Source organism: Urtica dioica, chromosome 12, assembly GCF_054948205.1.
Source record: "Urtica dioica subsp. dioica isolate 48M chromosome 12, U.dioica_male_clone48M_v1_H2, whole genome shotgun sequence".
In the NCBI taxonomy this organism is placed as follows: Eukaryota; Viridiplantae; Streptophyta; class Magnoliopsida; order Rosales; family Urticaceae; genus Urtica; species Urtica dioica.
Genome location: NC_142767.1, coordinates 249,036 through 272,213, shown reverse-complemented (window position 1 = coordinate 272,213; position 23,178 = coordinate 249,036). Strand labels below are relative to the sequence as shown.

General features: G+C 39.6%; 2 protein-coding genes across 2 annotated transcripts; both read left to right on the top strand.

The window, feature by feature from the left end:
* Positions 1 to 11,323: 11,323 nt before the first annotated feature.
* On the top strand, positions 11,324 to 12,139 carry LOC149378612 (uncharacterized). The gene is made up of 3 exons (XM_089602483.1): positions 11,324 to 11,396; positions 11,495 to 11,643; positions 11,929 to 12,139. The coding sequence occupies exons 1-3, from the start codon at positions 11,352 to 11,354 to the stop codon at positions 12,068 to 12,070; spliced, it is 336 nt and encodes a 111-aa protein (XP_089458609.1). The 5' UTR covers positions 11,324 to 11,351; the 3' UTR covers positions 12,071 to 12,139.
* Positions 12,140 to 21,827: 9,688 nt separating this feature from the next.
* On the top strand, positions 21,828 to 22,622 carry LOC149378611 (disease resistance protein RPS5-like). The gene has a single exon (XM_089602787.1). The coding sequence runs from the start codon at positions 21,828 to 21,830 to the stop codon at positions 22,620 to 22,622; it is 795 nt and encodes a 264-aa protein (XP_089458913.1).
* Positions 22,623 to 23,178: the final 556 nt, after the last annotated feature.

The following is a 23,178-nucleotide window of genomic DNA, read 5'->3' as shown; positions in this document are numbered from 1 at the left end:
AAGAAACGAAGTCTGGGAGCTGGTTCCTAAACCTGACAATGTAAATGTCATAGGAACTAAGTGGATTTTTAAGAATAAATCTGATGAACATGGTAATATAACTCGAAACAAAGCTAGACTTGTGGCACAGGGCTATTCTCAGGTGGAAGGCGTAGACTTTGATGAAACCTTTGCCCCGGTTGCGAGACTTGAAGCTATCAGACTTCTGCTTGGCATCTCATGTCACCTGCAATTCAAGCTCTATCAGATGGATGTTAAGAGTGCTTTCCTCAATGGGTACCTGAATGAGGAAGTCTATGTAGCACAACCAAAAGGGTTTACAGATCCCAGCTCTCCACAACATGTCTACATACTCAGAAAAGCTCTCTATGGCCTTAAGCAGGCTCCTCGTGCGTGGTATGAGAGACTGACCCAATTTCTTGTGCAGAATGGTTATACCCGAGGTGGCGTTGACAAGACTTTGTTCGTGGAAAAGGAGAATGGCAATCTCATGATAGCTCAGATCTATGTTGACGACATCGTCTTTGGAGGAATGTCAAACAAGATGGTGGATCTTTTTGTTCGACAAATGCAGTCAGAGTTTGAGATGAGTATGGTCGGCGAATTAAACTACTTTCTGGGCTTTCAGATCAAACAAATGAGTGATGGTATCTTCATTTCCCAAAGTAAGTATGCCAAAAACTTGGTGAAGAAGTTTGGCCTGGAAAAATCTTCTCACAAGCGGACCCCTGCCGCTACTCACATCAAACTCACTAAGGATGAGCATGGAGAATCTGTTGATCAAAGTCTCTACAGGAGTATTATTGGCAGCCTTCTTTACCTCACTGCCAGCCGACCAGACATAGCCTACTCAGTAGGTGTATGTGCGCGCTATCAAGCCAATCCCAAAGCTAGTCATCTGGCTCAAGCTAAGCGAATCATAAGGTACATCTCATGAACTGCTAACTTTGGCTTACTATATACCTATGATACTTCTTCTACGCTTGTGGTATACTGTGATGCTGACTGGGCAGGTAGCACGGTTGATCGAAAGAGTACTTCTGGTGGATGTTTCTATCTTGGAAACAACCTCATCTCCTGGTTCAGCAAGAAGCAAAACTGTGTTTCCTTGTCCACATCTGAGGCTGAATACATCGCTGCTGGAAGTAGTTGCACTCAGCTCCTCTGGATGAAGCAGATGCTCGCTGAATATGATGTTGGACAAGATGTCATGACATTGTTCTGCGACAACATTAGCGTGATCAACATCTCAAAGAATCCAGTTCAACACAGTAAGACCAAGCACATTGAGATCAGACATCATTTCATTCGAGATCTTGTTGAAGAAAAGAAGATCAAACTCGAATACATTCACACCGAGAAACAGCTTGCAGATATCTTCACCAAGGCTTTGGATGCTAACCGGTTTGAAAATCTCAGATCTTCTCTTGGGTTATGCGTTATTGATCAATACCAATTACTGTTTTTCAGAGGATTTTTTGGTCTTAACTTATGTGCTAATCCTTCGCTGATTCTTGTTCACATTACTGTTGTGTTTTTTCTCTCATGGGCCCATGTATCTGGTTGGCCCATTCGACTGGTTTGCCGGGCTAAAATGCCAATTGTTGTCTCTCTGGGCCTAAGAACGATCAAGGCCCACTACATGTCACGACGTCGTATTTCTCCATGCCATGTTCTCACTCATGCAGACGGTTACTCTCCCGAGAAAGAAGGGGAAGTTATTTCTTGCTTGAATTTCGAAATTTCCCATTCTTCTTCGGCGCTCTTAAGCTTTGTTTCCCATATTTGCTTTCTTACCCCTTTTGACAGTTATCTGTGTGGCAGTTTCCCAAAAATCTTATTCAAAATGGTTGGCACAAGAAGTGGGATCAGTACTACCACTCCCTCAGAGAAAGCCACAATGAAGAAGAAAAATGTCGCAACAAAGAAACCTGGCGCAGAAAGCAACATGCACGGGGTAAGGGTTCGAGGTCTGAGACCCAGCATACACGCCGATGGTCAGGCCGGAGGTGCGATCGCTGGGTCATCGGATCCTCCTAAGAACCCATCTTTTTCCGCCGCCAGAAGCGCAATCCTCAAGAAAGCTGCTCTTTCCATCACTGACATCACTGGAGAAGCAAGCTCCAGCAGTTCCTCCACAGAAAAGACACGAGACAAAGCTGATCCTGAAAAAGAAGTTCGTTCTGGAGAATCCCCTATCGAGAGTCCTCACAAGATTGTTTGAGGTAACCCTAAAGCTTCTAATATCCCTGTTGATAGTTCTAGGGATAGGAATTCGCTTCCCGATGTTCATGAGCCTTCTCCTGAGGATGCCATTGGAGGTATGATGGGCTTGAATAAAGATGTCACGAAAGACGTGCCCACATCTTCTCTGGGGCAAAAGAGGAAGGGAGATCATGTTCAGGATGATGCAGAGGACATTCTCGCATCTCTGAAGAAGAAGATTCAGAGAGATGATGATGTTTGCTTAGCCACTCTTCTGTCAGAGAAGAGGAAGAAGAAGAAGTCTCCGGAAGATGTCCTCATCCCGGTCCAGAAAAAGAAAAAGGAAAAGATGGGCATGATTAAGAAACGGGTTAAGAAGTCGGCTCAGACTCCCTTGTCTCCGGTTGTTGAGGACCAGGTGGTTGAAGAAGATGAATCTGTTATCCCTCTTGGTTTGGGAAACAAGAGGTCTGTAGGAGGGCAAAAGCTCCCGAAGAATATCCCCGCTGCTCCCATGGATAATGTCTCATTCCACAAAGAAGATGGTGTTCTCAAGTGGAGATATGTGTACCATCGTGCCGATTTTCCTGAAAAGGAATTATCTCCCGAGGCGCAGAAAATTGATGCGATTATGGAGCTCCTTCACGACGCCGAGATGCTAAGGACTGTCACTAGCATTGGGGTGTTCTATCCTGCGCTGGTAAAGGAATTCATTGTTAATCTTTCCCCTTCCTTTGATTCCCCAGAAGACCCAGAGTTCAGGAAGGTCTTTGTCAGAGGTCACTGCTTTGAGATCTCTCCCGATGTGATCAACAAGTTCTTGGGTCGTGGGAAGATCATCACAGCTGATCGGGTACCTTCTCTGGACATCATCGTGCAAGAAATCACTGGAAACGAGACCAAGGTCTGGCCTTCAAAGGGAACTTTGCCTTCAGCCGAGCTTACTGTCAAATATTCCGTCCTGTATCGCATTGGCATCGCCAATTGGGCTCCCTCCTCTCATGGGTCTAGCATCACGGCAGATCTCGCTCGGCTCATATTCCAGATAGGTACTCGCTCCTCATTTGACTTTGGTAATTTTGTTTTTGATCACTTGGCAAAACATGCCAAGTCTTTTGCAGCAAAGCTTCCCATTGGCTTTCCTTCTCTTATCACTGGGATCCTGCTTGATCAAAACAAGAACATCTTGAGGAGTTCAAATGTGGTGGGTAAACGTCCTGGTGCTCTTACCTTCAGTCCCAAATTATTTGAAGGGAAACATGTTCAGGATCTTGTCAGACCTTCTGACGAGACATCTGACGCCCCTGCGAGCGATCTTCACTTGAGATCCATGACTGAAGATGTTCAGAGAAAAGTGGTGAAGGAACTTCTAGAAGAAGTTAAGACTCTGAAAAAGACCATCGAGACTCTCTCCTCCAGGAAAATCAAGTGTGAAGCTCTTATCAAGGACCTTACTGCCCCGAGCTCTGCTACCTCTTCTCAGCCAGGTCAAGCCGCTGGGACTCATGTTTCTGAAGCCGCAGAAGAATCTGAAACTGAAGACGATGATTATGTCTCTTAGAATGATTAGGATATTGTTGGTTGATCCGTTTTTTTTTCTGGTCTGTAATATTCTCTTTTCAAGACATCTTTTGCTACTGCTCATGTGTGCTTCAGACTAATGTGTTTCGTTTGGATGTTTTGTAAGACAGCTTTCTCGTACTTTTTCTGATGAATGATATGCTGTTTTCCTAGTTCTCATTCCTTTTCAGGCTGTTGTTCCTCCCTCTGGGTTGGTCGATCCTTGCCTTTGGTATCTTTTTGAGGCAATCAGGGGGAGAGGTGTCATGAGGTCATTTATTTTGACTCTCTCTGGTCATGATGCTTGTATGAGAACTGGTCCTGGAAAGTGCTTGCCTAAAAAATAGCCAAAGGGGGAGATTGTTGATACGTTGTTTTGTTGGCTTTATTTTTTTTAGTGCAAGTGGTATGGAAAGATGTCGGGTTTTATGTTTCCACTTCTGGTTTGACATCTTTCCTCGTGTGTGCAGACAGTATTTCCGGCAAGTTTCCAGTTTTTGACAGATTGCTTTGCTGGTGACTTATTGCTGTGTTATTCCTCGATGATGTCTTCATTACAAGATATCTGCCTCGCTGGAGCCTTCATTACAAGATATCTTTTGCTGCTGTTTTCATTGCATGATATTCGCTTTGATGGAGGTTTTATTCTATGATATTCGCTTGAGGCCGGGTAAGGAAACCCGAGATATCTTCCAGGATTGTCCAGCTGCTATAAAAGCCATGCGCTCTCCCTTAGCAGCCTCGACACTTTTGATCAAACACTCAGAGCTCTTAGACGTGCAAGACCGGCGGACTGGGAGGATGTGTGTTTTGGTTTTAAGTGGTGTATTCTCTCAAACACTGTTCCATAGATTGAGTGTATGTGAGAGTTGGGTTCTTGTGTTCTCGTGATTGAAGGCTCACGTACTGCTGAAGATTGAAGGTCATCCGAGCCAGGAGGTTGCTCGAAGAGTGGAATTGAGACGGAGCTCAAATTCAGGGAGAGTCTCTGTCTAGGTGATCACTGGTAGTAATAGTCTCTAGGTTTTATTGATTTGTTGATTGTAATCAGATACAAACCTTGTGTGTACTATTGACTACAACATAGTGAAAATCCTTTCCACTGGCAGCGTGCCCCCAGATGTAGGTGTGTTTCACCGAACTGGGTAACCATATCTTGTGTACTTTGTTTTCTGCACTGTTTTGTTGTTTATCCATATCTGTGTTCAAGCAAGTTGTCGGACACATTGTCAACACATTGTGTGCGACATCTTGCCTTTGCAACTAATCAGAATTTCAATATCTAACATAGAAGAACTCACAATTTGAAATGTTTGAATTGCAAATTAGCCAACATTTCAAGAACATCACGGCCTTCATCACATGTTCGTTCGAGAACAACACGAATCCGAACGCTCTAGATCTGTCGGTTTATTTACGTTTATTTTCTATTTATTTATGTTTATGTCTGTTTATTTATGTTTTTTTTTTGTGATTTTTACCTGATTTAAACGATTATTTGTGTTAATATCATTATATTGATATTAATTCGGTTTATTTTTGTTAATTCGTATTAATAATGATTTATTTGTAGGAGAATTGGCGACTTTGTGTCTCCGATCGGAAAATTGGCGGTTCAAGACGAATCGTCGGTGACGATCGGCGGAAAATTGCCCAAGTTGACTTGGCGTTGAAGATTGACGGTGAAGATCTCGTAATATCTTTAAAGAATTTTTTAATTTATTAATGAAAAAGTTATCTATTGTAATATTGTTCATTTATTTATTTATTTATTTTTGTTAGTTAATTTATTTTTGGTAATTCTTCATTTTAAATGAAGGGCATTATGTTGGAATAAAGTTAATAAATATTATTTATTAACATGTGGATGGCTGATTTGTGGCAACAATTTGAGTGGGTTCCACTCATCGGAATTGAATAATTCCAAGTGATACGGATTCCTCGTAACGAGGGCTATAAAATTGAATATTTGTTTGCCAAAATCGGACCTAAGGTGAATGAGAAAGTGACGAGCTGGACTGGACGAAGTGACGAGGTCCACTGGACGAAGTGACGAAGTCATTCCAGATCGACTGGGCGAGGTCGACTGGACGAAGTGACAAAGTCACTCCAGCTCGACTGGGCGAGGTCGACTGGACGAAGTGACGAAGTCATTCCAGCTCGACTGGGCGAGGTCGACTGGACGAAGTGACGAAGTCATTCCAGCTCGACTGGACGAGCTCGACCGGACGAAGTGACGAAGCGTACGTTTGAGAATTAAAGCTAACGGTTTGTATGCTTCAATTCAATGGTTTTTAAGCTTTAAGTGCGCATTATGGCTATGTAATAATGCCATTAAGGCTGAAAACGTTGGACTGTTCGTATGGTTTTGAATTCAAAACGGTGTGTTAAATGGTTGTAATAGCCTGCGTTTAATGCCTTTAAGGCTGGACGTTTTTGAACTTCAAACCGACGTAGCCTTGGCCTATATAAAGAGGCTTCAGCTCTCATTCAGGATAGACACGAATTCCATTGTTTCCCCACTGTTCCCGAGCTCTCTCTTCCCCAGAAATTCTTTTCTTTTGCTTTGTCGTGGTGATAGTTTTCGCACAGGTTCCAGTTCGCCGAGAGTCAAGTCTTTTGGTGCAAAGCTTGCCTCTGCTAGTCGTTGTATCCTGGGAGGCTTTCGCTCATTTTTTCCAGCATCCGTGGGAGGGCGATAAAAAGCTTCAAGGAAACCGTCTAACGGGCCTCGACTATTTTTCCCGTTTTTGGGTTTTCCGGTTCTAAGGTTTACCTGGTTATTTGTAATTTTTTACGTGTATTTTTCCTTTCCATGCAAAGTGTCTTACGTTATTTTACATCAATATTAATGCAATATTGCTAACACATTATTGTCTCTTCAAGTGGGTTTATGCGGTTTATTGGCTATTGTACAAAATAAACTAAATGTTGGCTATTTTGACAAATCTACAACCTATACATACAGGTATTAAGGTCAACTATCCTTTATTGATCATTTTTATCGGTGTTCACTAATTATTTTATAATCTAGTTCTTAAAACTCAATGATTTAAGTATAATTATTCTCATGTCATCTTAATTCTTTTAAATATATAATCAAGATTAATAATGCATGTCGAGGCTACTCTTGAAGTAATAAAGATCCTTTTTATAACTTGACGTCAAATAATTATGTTTACACTTGGTCATTTTCAATAAAGGTTTGATATAGCCAACTCTAAAATTATATTATGCTAATCATTATTTTACTAAATGTTATATCTTCAAGATTAACAATCATATAATAGTAATCGTTGGTGGTCCTCAAGCAGTCGTTTAGAAATAATAGTCCTCATTGAATTTCTATGACGGTCCTCGAACTCCTCTTTTTTAAGATCTGATTTTCACTCTTGATTTGTAATAAATATAATAAGATAATAATATTAATAATTTAAAAATTAAAGATATAAAATTAAGTGATATTTGTTGTAACTAAACAATTCTCTATTTCTTTTTAAAGATCTAACCAAGTTTTATTTTATTAAGAATATAACAAATAAAGTAGGTTAATTAATTAACCTAACTAGGTTAATTAATTTACTTTGGCTTGAAAATACCATTTTTTCAAGTAAATTAATTAACCTAATTAGGTTAATAAATTTATTTTGGCCTGGAAAGACATTTTCGTAAGTAAATTCATTAACCTAGTTAGATTAATTAATTTACTTAAAGTTGTTAGATTATTTTTCTAATAAAATGAAATTTTTGCTAAATATTTAAAAAAGTAAGTTTTTGGCTACTAGCCTAATTGCCCTTAAAATTAATCGAGTTTGGGGCTTTATTTATAACAGTAAAAAAATAAATCCTTCAACATCTATTAGGGATAATAACATCTATTAGCGAATGTTAAAATATTTTACACGCGCATGTCTGACATCTATTTTTAAAGGGATAATGACAAAGGAAAATTTCTTTAAGTGGGCTTAAAAATTGATTAAATATCAAGATTAGACCCTAACTTTTTAAAATATCTAGAAATAGACTTTTGGACCCAAAACGGACAAATATACCCCTTAAACATTTTGAATAAGCTTTCCCTCCTCCTACCTCACTCGACATCTCTCTCTCTCTTTCTCTCAACAAAAAAAAAAATCAAAAAAATTCCGGTACGATTCCGTACGACCTTGTACGACCGTGTACGACGTGATACCATCTGGTACGAGTGAATACGATGGCGTACGATGGACAAGGTTCGATCTCGGGCGGCGGTGGAGATCAGAAATCCCGAGCTTCAAAACCAAGTAAAAAGGTAAGTTTTCATGTAATTTCTTGTTAAACTTCATTGAAAATAGTTATAATAGGGTTTAGGACTTAGTTATTCTCTGATTTGAGTTGATTTGAGGTGATTTGGGTCGGATTTAGTATATTAGGGTTTGACATTAGGGTCAGTGTACGATGAGGTTGATGCATCGTACGATGTCGTACGATGCTGTACGATGTCGTACGATGAAATTCATATAACTGTACGATGCGATACGATGCAATACGATGGTGTACGATGAGTTTAAGATTTTGCTTTAAAAAGTGTCGTACGATGCTGTACGATGTCGTACGATGCTGTACAATGCGATACGATGCTATACGATGGTTTTTTAAAAAAAAATTAATTTTTTGTTTTACGATGATATACGATGCTGTACGATGCGATACGATGCTGTACGATAGTTTGAAAAAAAATTGAATTTTTTGTTATACGATGCTATACGAGTCTGTACGCTGTCATACGATGAATTGTGTTTCTGACCTAATTTTGTCGTTTTTTTAGGACAATTTGAACTACATATACAACGTCTCCTTCCCGGGGCGTATCACCTACGGTGGGACGGGGATCTTGAAGATGGTACGGAGGAGATTCGATGAGCTCGGGATAAAAGAACGAATCATCGGGACTCCGTTCGAGCAATTTTTTACGGAGAGCGAGCTTGGTTTCTCACCGGTGCTCGTACATACTCTCCTTCAGAAGAAGATCGAGGCGACGGTACGGGGGGAGATACATTTTGGTATCGGAGGCAAACGAGTAAGATTTGGACGCCTCGAGTACGCACTCGTCTCAGGGATGAGCTATGAAGACGGTCCGACCAAAGCCGAACAAGACGAGCGAAAGAGCGATCGATTGATCATGGACCACTTGAACGGCGTTGTCGGATGCAAGTTCAGCGCGTTGATCAACGCGTTCGCCATATGTAAGAGCCACGACGATGCGTTCAAGCTCGGGCTTCTCGTATTCGTCTATGGATATCTTCTGGGGCAGCCGGCCAACAAAGCCATCGAGGAAAGGTGGCAAAAATTTATCTACATCGCTGAAGACCTCCCTTTCTTCTTCAAGATGCCTTGGGGAAATTTGAGTTGGGCGGAGACGTATTCCAGCCTCTCGGTGAACCTAAGGCGTTATCACAAGACGCTGCAAAAGAAGTTGAAGGACAAGCCGGACGTGGCACAGAAAGAGGCCAAGTACACATTGACGGGTAATCTCCATACCCTTCATTACTGGGCGTACGAGGCTATCCCAGAGATCGGGATGAGGTTCGGGTCGAACCAGGGGAATCGTGTGCCCAGGATGCACTCGTGGTTTGGTAATGTGGTCATCATGGGCAAAGACATCGAGGCCGTCTTGAATAAAAAAACGGTAACTTTTTATTTTTTAAAGTTTATTAATGTATTTTACATTATTTTGGAATATTGGTAACGTTTATTATTGTATTGTAGGTGGGTTTTCTTCAAATGCTGAGACCAAGGGCAGCAGAGAAAGAATTTTTCACTCTCCTCGAGACACAGACGAGCAAATGTCTGTATCCCATAGACGTCGAGGGAGAAGATGCGACAGAGCCGCGAGATATCGAAGAAGAAATTGATCGAGTCGCGAATGTTGCAGAAGATGTCATCGTCGGAGACTCCGACGACGAACACGTGTCAGACACTCCCGGTGTTGGACTTGGTAGTCCGACCGCTCCCGCAATGAGATCGAGGCCCACACCGACCAGTCCCGCAATGGGATCGAGGCCCACACCGACCCCTCGCGCCGACATTCCTGAGCCCTTCGTCATAACACGGGAAATGTGGGAAGAAATGCGAGCTTCCCAAGAACAACTGCGAGCATCCCAAGAACAAATGCTGCAGTCACAAGCGATAGTCTTACGTGCTCTTAGCACGACCGGCCGTAGAGTTGAGCGCATCAGGGATAACCAGGTTAGATCTAAATCAAGTTATCTTTAAATCAATTTAACGTTTTAGAGTTGAGTTTAAATTTAATTTAACATTTTAAAGTTGAGTTGAAATTTAATTTAACGTTTTAGTGTTGAGTTTAAATTTAATTTAACGTTTTAAAGTTGAGTTGAAATTTAATTTAACGTTTTAGAGTTGAGTTTAAATTTAATTTAACGTTTTAGAGTTAAGTTTAAATTTTATTTTAACGTTTTAGAGTTAAGTTTAAATTTTTGTGACAAGTTTAAATTTCGTGACATATTTTATTACTTTGACTTTCAGCTTTCTATGTGGAAGAGGCTGAACATTTTGTTCGAGGACGCAACGGGCTTGCCTGGGGGTGATATTCCCACGACCCAAGCTGATGGTCGTCCTAAACGACGGACCCCTCCTCCTCCTCCTTCGGCGGCTAGTCAAAAGCCGGCGTCTTCATCGCACGAGCCGTCTTCTTCGCATCGCGAGTCATCGAAGAAGTCGAAGAAGCTGTCTTCTACGCATCGCGAGTCGTCGAAGCGATTGAAGGTCAGCCCGGTGACTTCGCCCAGGTTGTCGACGTCTTCGTCGAGTCCTCGTAGAGAAGACGTCATTCCGGATAAGCAACGCCCGCTCACAACTCCGCTTATAAGAAAAAGCCACACGGCACAGCTTACTCCGGCACGTCCAGATCGGCAAGTGCGACTGAAGTCGTCGCGTTGGGCCGAATTCACTGATCCGACGAGGCCCAAGTATTTGGAAAAGCCGATCCCCAAGTTCAAGCCGTTGAAGGACGCGAAGCAAAAAGAGTTTGATAATTTCGTTAAGTGGGTGCGGACAAAAAAGTGGGACGGCAAGTTCATGGAGTCTGCTCGACTGAAGACGTGCGACGGAGACACGAATTTCTTCGACACGATATTGACAGAAACCAGATGGCTACATGATTCGGTACGTTATTATATAATTTCACTTTCCCTATCAATTTAAAATAACGCTATATGTTTGTAATGTCTCAGCATATTGATGCTATGATTCACATGATTCGGGCTCGCCAACGAGCTCTCGATGGATATCGGCAAGACCTTCGAATCATGGATTGTCGGTGGGTCCACCGCGTTTACAGCCGATTCACAACGGAAGAAGCGAACATCAAGAAGGCCATCGAGCTGGGAGCAGAGCCCGAACCCGTGGACTGGGACATGAGGGCAACTATTAGCCCGATGACTGGGTATAGGGACACTGATATTTTGCCTTGGGATGGTGCTCGCGAGATCCTGTTCGTCGTGAACTTCCAGAACCTTCATTGGTTCGCATTTCGGATCGACATCGAGGCCTGGACCATTACCGTCCTCGACTGCCAAAAGGATCTCATGCAGTCGTCGAACAATCAAAAGGACTTCACTGAGCTGATGGACGTACGTAAAATGTTATGTTATTCACAATTATTACCTTAGAGCAACAATTAATTAAATTATAAGGGTTATTTAACATTGTTAAAATGTTTATTATTCAGACTTGGAGTCGAGCATTTGCTAGGATTGTGGCCATAGGTGGTTTCTTCAAGAACCATCTCTACTCTTACCGGGAGAATGGGCAAGGTGAAATTAAGTTCGCTAACCTGACGTGGCTCGTCGAGTACAACGTCCCACAATGTGCATACAGGTAAAAGTTATTTTTAAAATTTTTTTTTAATTGAACTTTTTTTTGACAAGTTTTAAACAATTATGTTTTTATTGACAAGTTATTTTAAAAGTTTGTTTTTTTTACAAGTTTTTTGACAAGTTTATTGAACTTTTTTTTTACAATTATGTTTTTATTGACAAGTTTTAAACAATTATGTTTTTATTGACAATTTATGTTTTTAAACAATTAGTTAATTGAACTTTTTTTTTCAAGTTATGTTTCAACTTTTTTTGACAATTTCTTTTACTTATTGTTGTGTTGTAGCGGTGATTGCGGGATGTTCGCACTGAAGTATGTCGAGCACCTAGTACTGAACGAATCATTTGACACTCTTCAAAGTGTCAATATGAGAACGTTCAGGAAGAAATGGTGCGTGGACTTATTCTACAACCACCTTATCCCGTGATTTTGTATTTTCGGATGTTTATTTTTTATCTTTTTGGTTTTCTATGTAATAGTACCTTATAAACATATTATCGAGATGGTTTGTTGACTATTGATTGAATATGTTTTTTTATTGTACCTTATAAACATGTAATTCAATGAAAGAGATTCACAAAAAAAAAAACATAAAAAATTCACACATTCACAAAGGGTTTAGAACTCGAGACATTTGTGGACGAAAACGAGTCTTGGGACAAAAGCTAGATGAGATCTTCTTCGTTCTCACAGACATTAAACAAAATAAAAAGGTCACTCAAATAAACGTTAAAGTTTTAAACTTAAAAATAAAAATAACACAAAGTCTAAAGTTTTAATCCCTCCAAGTGCATGTTTTTCTGTTATGTCCCCTACCACCACATTTCCCGCATTTTCGCTGGACGACAATCTTTTCGCCTTGAGATGGGTATCGATTAATTCTTCTTCTTCCTTGTTTACTTTTCTTCGGTCGACCGGCTTGCTTCTTTTCAACGGGTTCCGAAACTTTCATGTTTTTTATCTCATCCGGGACATCCCATTGATCTTCATTGCCAACCGGATATATGGCTTCCTTGTACATCTCAATCCACGTCTCCTTCAAATAAAAGTCACTGCATAACGAGTACACGTCCATGCTTCGATGTTGGGTTGCTGCGATAGAATGCTCGCACGGGATATTCAATTGTTGTGGTAGTCCGCAAGTGCATGTCTTCGCCATAAGGTCTACATCGAAATCACCTCTTACGTCTTTGACGTGACATTCATATAGACCAAGCCCGTACGCATTGACGAACTGTGCCTTATTATTTAGCTGTGCGAGATCATTTTGCCACGTTGGTGTCAAATTTTTGTTCAACTTGTTCGCTATCTCTTCTCGTTCAAAAAACCAAGTTTGGAGTGTGAATCGAATAAACTCGAGCAACATCGTAATGGGAAACGTCCTCGCATTCCTTGTTTTGTTGTTGAAGCTTTCTGCGTTGTTGCTCGTCATTAGGTCGTACCTATATAAAACATACTTGATTTATATAATCAACGACATAAAAAATTCAGTACAAAAGAAGTTCTAGACTCTTACCGTTTTCCAGGAAAGAAAGCTCTGGCCCACCGATCGACACCAACTTCTTCGAGATACTTTGCCATCTCGACATCCTTACGTCTCAACTGTCTAAAATTAGCTTCGAATGCTGTTTTACTGAAGGCGTAAGTCGCATCATAAAGTTCAAAGCGACAATGGTCTGTCTTGAACTTGTGTTGGACATTCAGTTGTAAATGATGGTAACATGCTCCGTGAGGGATACCAGGAAACACAACCTCGACACCATGTATGATGCTAACGTGGCGATCGGATATGAACGCCAAATTAGGTACGTCTTCACCGATAGCTTCTCGCAATCTTCTCAAAAACCAAATCCAAGAAGCATGACACTCGCTATCTACAACTCCGAATGCAAGTGGATATAATTGTAAATTCGCATCCATTGCAATTGCGCAAAGCAACTGTCCCCTGTATTTTGTCTTCAGAAATGCACCGTCCAATGCTATGACCGGCCGACATGCTTTGAAGCCTCTACGACATGCCCCAATGGAAAATAAAGCATACTTGAATTTGTCACCATCTTGCACAAAGTCTGTTAACGTCCCAGGATTCTTTGCTTCAACATGTACGGCCAAGACGGTAACTTCTGGTACGATTGTTTCGGCGTACCCCGCACGTACCCAATAGCTTTCTCCCTGGATCTCCAAGCTTTCAAATACGATATGTTCACACCCCATCTTGTCTTCACTTCTTCCCTGACGTTATGCGCCGAATACTCCGCCATAGAGTTAATTGAGTACTTGTCTTTAAATACGTGACCGATGACCCATGGTGCCGCTCCTCGATGGCCCTCTGTTTGAACAACATGCCCACATGAGTGTTTACCCTCGTACGACGTAATCTCCCACATCTCAGACCACTGCACGACACCCCTCAACCTCCACGTGCATCCATCGTCTTTGCATAGAACATACCATCTCTTTTTCGAAGAAGATTTCACTCTAAATTCGAAATTATGTTTCAACGCGTACATGTGGATATGTTTCTTTAGTTCATGCTTGTTTTCAAATTGCTGCCCAATATATATTTCTTCTGAGCTACCTGTTAGTTTCAAAGGTTAGTTAAACAATAGGTGGTTTCATATTATACTTGAATCTCATTTGAATCCACTTAAATTACATGTAGAAGAATGACTTGGATAATGACTCGGGTTTTCCTTCACAACATCATCGGCGCTGAACTCGGGTGCTTTCCATGAATAAGGAACGATAGGTGATCCGATCATCAGAGGCTCACGCTGACATTGACCCGATGGTTCACAATGACCCGTTGGTACCGTAAACGTTTCCACAAATTCTTCATATTCTTCGGGATTGGCGAATTCTTCAAATTCTTCACCTCTACCATTGTTATCTCCGTCATATCCATCACTATTCTCTTTATCACCATCGCTACCTTCGTTTTCATCACCTTCGCCACCTTCGTTTTCATCACCTTCGCCATCTTCGTATTCATCACCATTGTTTCCATCATATTCGTCACTGTTGTGATTACAATCTCTATCACGCCTGTATACTTCGTCACCGTTTCCGGCACCCTTGTACTCGTTAAACAAGTCATCGTCACAGCCACCGTCTTTGTTTTCAATTATAGGATCATTTTGTCGATCCTCAATAACAAGAGTATTCCGTCTCTTCTTCGGTTCATTGCGAGACACCATTCCAACTTCCACATCTTTCCCTTTACATACTCCTCGATACGCAATAGGTGCAATGACCTCGATCTGTTTCGGTACCAAACTTACACAGAGTGGAAATCTATTACGATATTTGTGCTTCATAAAATGCGAAACATCACCATTGTCCTTCAATACGGCAGGACCTACCGGAATTGTACTGACTGCGTATGGGACTTCGAGTTTTAAGTCGAACGCGAATCTGTCTAACTCGAACTTCTCGTATAACAAATCTACTAACTCCGTGTACGTTACCTCTTTCGGAACTACGAATGCACGAAATTCTGCATTGGTGAAAACCCATTGGTGTCCTTCCTTCTCCCAAGTGCTGTTAATCATGACAAAAACTGCAAAAACAGTCAAACTATGCAAAATAAGCTTCTATATCGTACATCATCGTACAGGATCGTACAACATCCTATACCATCGTACACCATCGTACAGCATAGTACACCATCGTACAGCATCGTACAGCATCGTACAGCATCGTACAACATCGTACAACATCGTACAGCATCGTACAACATCGTACAGAACGCAATTTTTTTTCTTAATTTCATCGTACAAAAATTTAAATTTCATCGTACATCATCGTATACCATCGTACAAACAAGTTAAACCCAGATTTTGGACTTTGTTTTCAGATCTGATCGATTTTTTCTGCTACATTCTATCATATACAATCACAAACTTTGTAAAAATGATTAAGTTAGTAATCTTACCCATGATTCTTTTGAAACCCGCTGAAGTAGAGAGGATTTGAGTGGATTTGAGTGTGATTGAAATGTTAAAAATGAAGTGTGAGAGATGTATAGGGTTCAGAGGGGTAGCTTTGTCCGTTTTGGGTCCAAAAGTCCATTTTTAGATATTTGAAAAAGTTAGGGTCTAATCTTGATATTTAATCCATTTTTAAGTCCAATTAATGAAATTTCTCATGACAAATGTGGTAATATTTTATAGGTGCAATTATGTTAGTAGCCCATAACTCACCGTCTTTTTAAGTATCTAGTTCAAGTTTCATTTTATTAGAAAAATAGCCCAACAGCCATAGATTAATTAAATTAACCTAACTATGTTAATTAATTAACCTACGAAAATGGTATTTTCAGGTCAAAGTAAATTTATTAACTTAGATAGGTTAATTAATTTACTCAAAAAAATAGTCTTTTCAGGTCAAAGTAAATTAATTAACCTAATTAAGTTAATTAATTAACTTACCTAGTGGACTAATTTATTAATAAAGTGAAACTTGGGCTAAAGACCTAATAAGATGTTTAGGATGGTCTAGTCACAACAAATTTCACTATTTTATAACACTACATGTAATTATATATAGTTATACATACGAAACTTAAATGTCCTATTAATATTTTCTCTATTCGCAGTGATTCCCACGGTTTACTTTGTTGAAGTCTAATGTGAATTTAGAGAGCCGAGCACAGTCCAAAGTCCTTCTGAGAATCATCTAGTTGACTGCTATTTGTGTCGTAAGTTCTTGATTTTATTATTTAGCTAGGCTTTTTTCTTTTTCTTTTTACAAATAGTGCGACATGATTGTGGCATTTTTCCTTACTTTTTATAGAGCGTTTTGGTACCCAACTCATTAATTTTGTAACATTTTAATCATTTTTTTAAATTTATATTATTTACGAAATTCAACACCCAAATTAGAAACATATTTTATAAGCCAAAGTTTCTTGTTATTAATTTCATGTAAGAAACTAAGTCAATTACATTATGACCCTTATAAATATAAACAAAAGTTTAAAAATATTCATTGTTGCAAGATATTTTATTAATTTCATTTAATGATACTCTAATTACAGTAACTAAACATTAAAATTTAACAAAAAGGAAAACAAAACTAGCCTATTTAACTTCTAAAAATAACCCAAATGACCTCACATGCCATTTAAAAACTCACGTGACCCTTTTTAGTGGGCCCGAATCATCAACTTGGGCCAACCTTCCAACAACTCATGATACTCCCATTATAACTCAAAATGCCAACAAAGTAGCTCGTTTTGTTTCGTCCAATTAGCTTGTTTAATCGTGTCTGCAAAATCATTTAAATAACATTTTCTAATCGCATGAAAGGGGTACGCAACAAGCTGATCGCGGAGAACCAAATTGGGCTTTCGTGTCGGGCAAATTGATCACCGATAACATCATTTCGGTATTCGAACTAATGTACAGTCCGGTTCAAATTATAAGCAGAAAAATGGGCGTTCAAGCTAGACATTAACATATGCGACCGAATAGAATGGCAGTGTCTCATTAGTATGATGAAAATGATAGGTTTTAGTCCATCAATACCTCTCCCATCCTCACCCGCGAAAGTTGATATGGAATTTCACAAATGATGCGTGATTTTTTCATCAGATCAGCATCTCACATAGCATTCGCCCGCTCCCTTGAGGAGCACCGTATGGAGAAGCCTTCGAGGGTGGAAGAAGATGTGGAACCTTTCTATATCGCAAACAAAGTCAAAATATTACGGAGGGCATTTTACAACACACTTCCAACTAGGAAAAATCTCCAACTGATAGGAATCCAAACAAAGGATCAGTGTGGCGATGAGAAGGAAACCACGGTCCACATCTTGGTTCTTCGCCAATCTTTGGATAATTTTTGGAACACTCACTCTTTACCCATTGAACCATAAAAATTCAATGGTACACATTTTGCCAATATATGCCTACATCTATTTGAGCTTCTTTTAACCTAAAATATCGGGATGTTTGTGTGATGATATGGGCTATATGGGCAGAAAGAAACAAACTAGTCTTCGAGGGGAAGAGCGGGTCGATGAAAGAGGTTATAAACAAGCTATTAGTCTCATTCATGAGTTCCAAAGACTACGAAGCAGCTCCTTAACCATGGCGTGTGCCTTGGGCATTTCAACTTCTCACATATGAACCTAGGAAAAAGACATACGGCGTCGAAATATGAGGAAATTGAATATTCCTTACCACCGTAGAGCCAGTCTTCGACCAAGGCCATGTGAGACCACAAAGAGGTCCCATAGATTTTGGGTGAGACAAAGACAAATAGAAAATTTGGCTTGCACGACAACTTTTTTTTTCTTTTGTGCAAGGCCATGTCGTTGAAGCTTGTATGACAGTTTCTATAACTATCGTGCAAACTAATTGAACGATAATTAAAAATTATTGTGCAAGTTGTTTGAATTACAGTCAACAACTGTCGTGGAAGACTCGTGATTTAAAAAAAATAGCAACAGCGACTCTTTAAGAGTCTTTGTTGCCCTTTTTTTTATAATAGATTAATTTAATTTTTTATTATTATCCAAAACAAATCAACAAATAAGAACAAACTAGAATCACATAATCAAATTTCGAGATCGACGAGTGCGATAAGGACAAAGATGTGGAGCGAGATACTAGAGGCTTACCTTAACCGAACCCTAGAATCGCCTGCGATGAAATGGAGGTGCGACCAAAATGAGGGATGAAATGCAAGTCATGGCGGAAAGAGGCGACGCGTGGTGAGGTAGAGAGTGAGGGAGCGACTAATAAAGAAAAAAATATCAAAAGGATAAGGGAACAAACCTGGTCACAAATAGCGTGGTTGAGAAATATGGGGCAAACTTGGAGAGAGAGAGAGGGAAAACCTAGACTTATTTGCAGTAGTGAAAGTCCCAAAGGACAGGACTCGCTAGTCACATATGAGACCCAGGCAAATGAGGTAAGTCTCGCGGGCCATGATCGAGGCCATTCCAAGAAGGCATGTCTCGCTTATCTTGCTGAAACCTACCTTTCGATGAGGATAGGATCCAGTAGACGACACCTTTCGATAAGTCTCGCCACCCAATGTTAAGACCTACCTCCTACATGTGACACCTTTGTACAGGTCTCGTCGACCAATGGAGAGACTGGGATGCACGAGACCTCCCACATAGGTCTCGCCCATTCCTCCGCATTTTTGTAACTCATTCCTTAGCTGAGAACCCCCATACTTACTCTCTCAAATTCTTAATGTTTTCGAGCTAAGATGACGTATTCTCCTTATCGTTTAACATTACAATCACGCCGATGTTGAACGCCGGAGAGCGTGATGAGGGAAAACCCTCTGCACCCCTCTAAATTCACTATTTATTTCCTCCACAAGATTTGAACCAAAGAACTCCCGCACATGTAAGGTCTATGATCTCATACGTTTGATGACACCATCCTACATGCGACCTCAGAACCTGGCCCTGGGTTGAACCGCGAATGGATCTCAAGTGTTAGTCCGAAACAGAGTGTGAACCGACACAATCCTCGAAAAAAAATCATCAATATTGATGCATCTCGACTATTGAGATCTCGATATGTGGCATGTGAAGTATCTTTCGAGATGATATGTGAAAGGTTATATGAATTTTTGGAACCAAGTGGTAAGGATGTTATTCTGCCCAATGGTTGAGGCGCTTGCGATCAGCAAAAGTCTCATCATCGCACAAACAAGATCATGGCTCCTTAAACTTCATAGTGAAATCAGACGTCAAAGTGGTCATGAAAACGGTCAATAAGAAAGTGAAGACGAGGAAATTCGGAGTCCTTAACAAGGATATTCGCGGGCTGTTGGGCAGTTGTACTACTTGGTCTCTATCGATGATATTGCGCTATGCTAACACTATGGCAGACCATATTATAGCAAAGGCATTTAGTTCTATTTTCTCTAACTACATTTGTTGTTATCTCCTTGTGGATTGGCCCTAGCTTATGTAAGATGTGTTAGGATTTGTTCTCCATAATAACCATGCAGAAAATAATTAATTACGCTAACTAGCCAATTATTTATATGATTATTAATTAAACAAGATCTAGATTTTCTTCTTTGAAATAGAAAAGACAACGAGAGCGATGCAAGCAACCTATAAATTTTTGCACTATTTTCCAGGTGTTAATTGTGTTTCCTTGACCCCGTATTTATTGTGGTGGACTTGAGAAAAATAAGGAAACCCTAGGTCTCAAGATTAGATCAACCGTTGGATCATGATTACAATTCCTTATTTTTCTCGCATCCATCACATCATAATCTATGATATTTTATTTCCTAATACTTTCTTTAAAATAAGGAACATATTTAAAATGGTAATATCTTATGCCTTTTTAAATGGAGAGATACTATCAAATAAAATATTCTCTCTTATACATTAGGAATTTAAGTATGAGAGAGAAAAAAGACTATATCTTATTTCGTTTTAAATAAAACTCTCTCTCTTATTTAATTAATTAGGTCAACTAATTAAAGAGAAATATTGGGCATTTTTCCAATATGTTGGACGGCCACCACAGCAGTATTGGGCCAAAGATTTTTTTAATTTAGCAGTGTCTAGAAGGCCCAACTCAAAATTCAATTAATTATTTACTTGTTCTAAGAATAAATAATTAAATTTCACAGTAAATAGTTAAATCAGCAAATAGACTCATTTCTGAATAAATAATGCTAATCATTTACACCTAAGAGATTGTAATTATAAATTTTTATAATTACTCGAGAGTTCTTATCTATCTTTATCAAAGCCGAATCGTAGACTATTGACTTAGTAACAGAAGCTCCTACAAATTCGATTAAAAAGACGAAACAATCATTTCTCTCATTTAATCGATTCGTCAATCTTGGGGATACTCCACAAAATAATCCAAGACTGCACTTTTCTTACTACTAGAATTGTATTTTACTCATCGTAAGAGCATCCACTGATATAGTCAATACGTGATCAAAATTCTCTAGGTTCAACGTGTATCGAGAAAGGTCAATTAATCCATTATACCTTTCTTGATACATACGAGCCCTAAGCATTGTTACTTCCCCAGCGAAAGATTCTTTTGTACGTATTTACTACGAAATTGCATGCAATCTATCGGTTCTGATATCAACCCTTAGGTTAGTGAACATTGACCTTCTTCCAGGAAGGCTGGATTCCGTATATGTGAATAATGTTTCGCTGAGATCATATTCCAGATTCTCAAGACATAAGTATCCTGGTGTCTCAGGAGCCTTTAACAAATGAGTCAAAGAACCCGGTGATATGATCTAGAAGTCTATGATCACTTTAGGATTTAGATTAAGTCTCACTGTGACCATCATAGTGACCTCAGTTAATGTCTCGTAATGGTATTTAAACGACACATCAACAACCAAAGTCTGCCTAGGCCGTGCACTTACCAAAAGTGTAGAATGCTCCCACCAAGTAATCAATCTTCACTTGTGTTTCACATATATAATTTTAGATACAGCTATCCAGGCATGTATCAATCATCGACCATATTTTAGCTCACCGCTCGACTTTAGATTTCCAACATGTAATTCAGTTTAATACGGAAGTTATGGATAATAATTGTTATTTATTCTAATTAGAAATCAACCACTATTCATAAATGCTAATAAAGTAAACTTCTTATTGAATGCAGTAATCTTTATGTTTTTTTTTTTTATCTTCAGTGGGTAATATTCCTAACAAGATGTATCTGCCTTCATTTCATTTTTCTTTTTTAAAGTATTAAAATCCCGCAAAAATCGAAATCTATCACCATACACTTAAAAAAAAGTAGCTAACAAGAAAAATTCAAGGAAAGCTTCAAATTCCCGAATTCGAAAGTTAAATTTTAGTTAATATATGCTCATATATGTATATACTGATTAATAGAAATTGCAAAACTAAAACAATGGAAGCAGCATAATGCAATTTTTATTTAAATATATTTCTAGATTGACTGTTTATTTTAAATTTTGAAACGTAGTTACTTTGCAATTCAAATAAATCAATTGAAACATTGGTAAGGTGGCTCTATTGCGTTTGTCATGAGTTATTTTTAAAAGTAAAAGACAGTGCAGGGCGAGGATATGAAACTTAAAGGATATATCAAATTTCAAGCAAGTAAAAAAAAGGACATGAAATGATACTCTAAGCTTTAATTTAACAGAAATTTTCAATGATGCAGGGATAAATATATACATGCAGGAATGGAGCTTATTGTGACTGTAATTGGCCCTCTTGTGGAATGTGCATCGTCCGGAGCAGCAAAACGATGGCAACACCATAGAGACATAAGGAAGAACATGGATTCTCTTAAAAAGGCCTCTCAAAGACTCATTCGTCAAAAAGCAGACCTGAATACGAGACTCGAAACCGAGGTTATTCCCGGAGAGACCGAGGAGGTAGAGGAACTCAAGTTCTGGTTGGAACGTGTGGAGAACATGGTTAGAGAAACAGAAAAGATTGAAAACGAAGTGAGGCGGGTCAAATTCTTATCACACGCAGAGGTGGGGAGAAAAGTTGAAGAAATGATACCGGATGTGGAGAAACTGTACGAGGAAGGTGTTAAGTTTCAAGAAGGAAATTTGGTCAGGGATCTACCGCGATGTGGGAGTGAGAAGCTGACGACGACATCGAGTTTTGGAGGTGAAACAATGGTCGAGAAGACAAAAAGAGATGTATTGGGTTGCTTTGAGGATTCGAAAACTATGAGAATTGGAGTCCAAGGGATGGGAGGGCTTGGTAAGGCAACCATGCTCAAGCTTCTCCACAGCAGCCTATTGAAACCCGAGGACAAGATAGGGAGCAAGTTCGACAAGGTAATCTGGATCATGGCATCAAAAGCGACTGGTATTAGTGGTTTACAAGATAAAATCGGGCGCGAATTTGACTTGGGTCCAGACATTCTTAAAGAGAAGGACGGTAGCAAGATGGAATGCGATAATATAATAGAAATGGGACATCTATCAAAACAAGAGACAGGTGGATATGTTCTTGGATAAGGTTGGAAAAAGTGTGGTTTCGGACCCAAAACTTGGTGAAAAAGTGTGGGTCATAGGGGCTGTTGGAATTGATCTAGGGTTAAGAAAAGATTTAACGCTTCAAGCAAGCGGCGGAATTTAAAAATTTCCTTTAAAACAAGTAAAACAATTTTTACTAACCTAGAAAAAGAGAAAGTACATAAAAATTAAAACTATTAAAGGGCATAAAATATTTACTAACCTTTTGAGAAGATTGAACGTTGAGAAGTCTTTGGAAGGTTGAAACGTTCGTCTCCCCTCGCAGCACATTTCTCTTCTTTCATCGGGAACTCGACCGACCACGAAAGTTTCTATCACAATAATCACTCGAGAAAGAAAGGAATTAGTGAATGGGCACAATTAAACACGATGACTCGAGAACAAGTCTCAATGTCGAAGAGCTAAAACACTAGGTCAAATGTGGACCTAGGTGCCAAAACAAAAACGAGAGAGAGAGAGAGAGAGAGAGAGAGAGAGAAGGGGCAGCGAAGTCTAGAGAGAGAGGCTCTCAATCTCTAAAACTTTGGAATGAATGAAT

What these genes read in the sequence shown, in the direction of transcription:
- LOC149378612 (XM_089602483.1), top strand. Translation starts at nt 11,352, where the DNA reads ATGCAGTCGTCGAACAATCAAAAGGACTTCACTGAGCTGATGGAC. An exon ending in ACTTCACTGAGCTGATGGAC is followed by an intron (nt 11,397 to 11,494) that starts GTACGTAAAATG and finishes TTTATTATTCAG; the next exon opens with ACTTGGAGTCGAGCATTTGC. An exon ending in GTCCCACAATGTGCATACAG is followed by an intron (nt 11,644 to 11,928) that starts GTAAAAGTTATT and finishes GTTGTGTTGTAG; the next exon opens with CGGTGATTGCGGGATGTTCG.
- LOC149378611 (XM_089602787.1), top strand. Translation starts at nt 21,828, where the DNA reads ATGGAGCTTATTGTGACTGTAATTGGCCCTCTTGTGGAATGTGCATCG.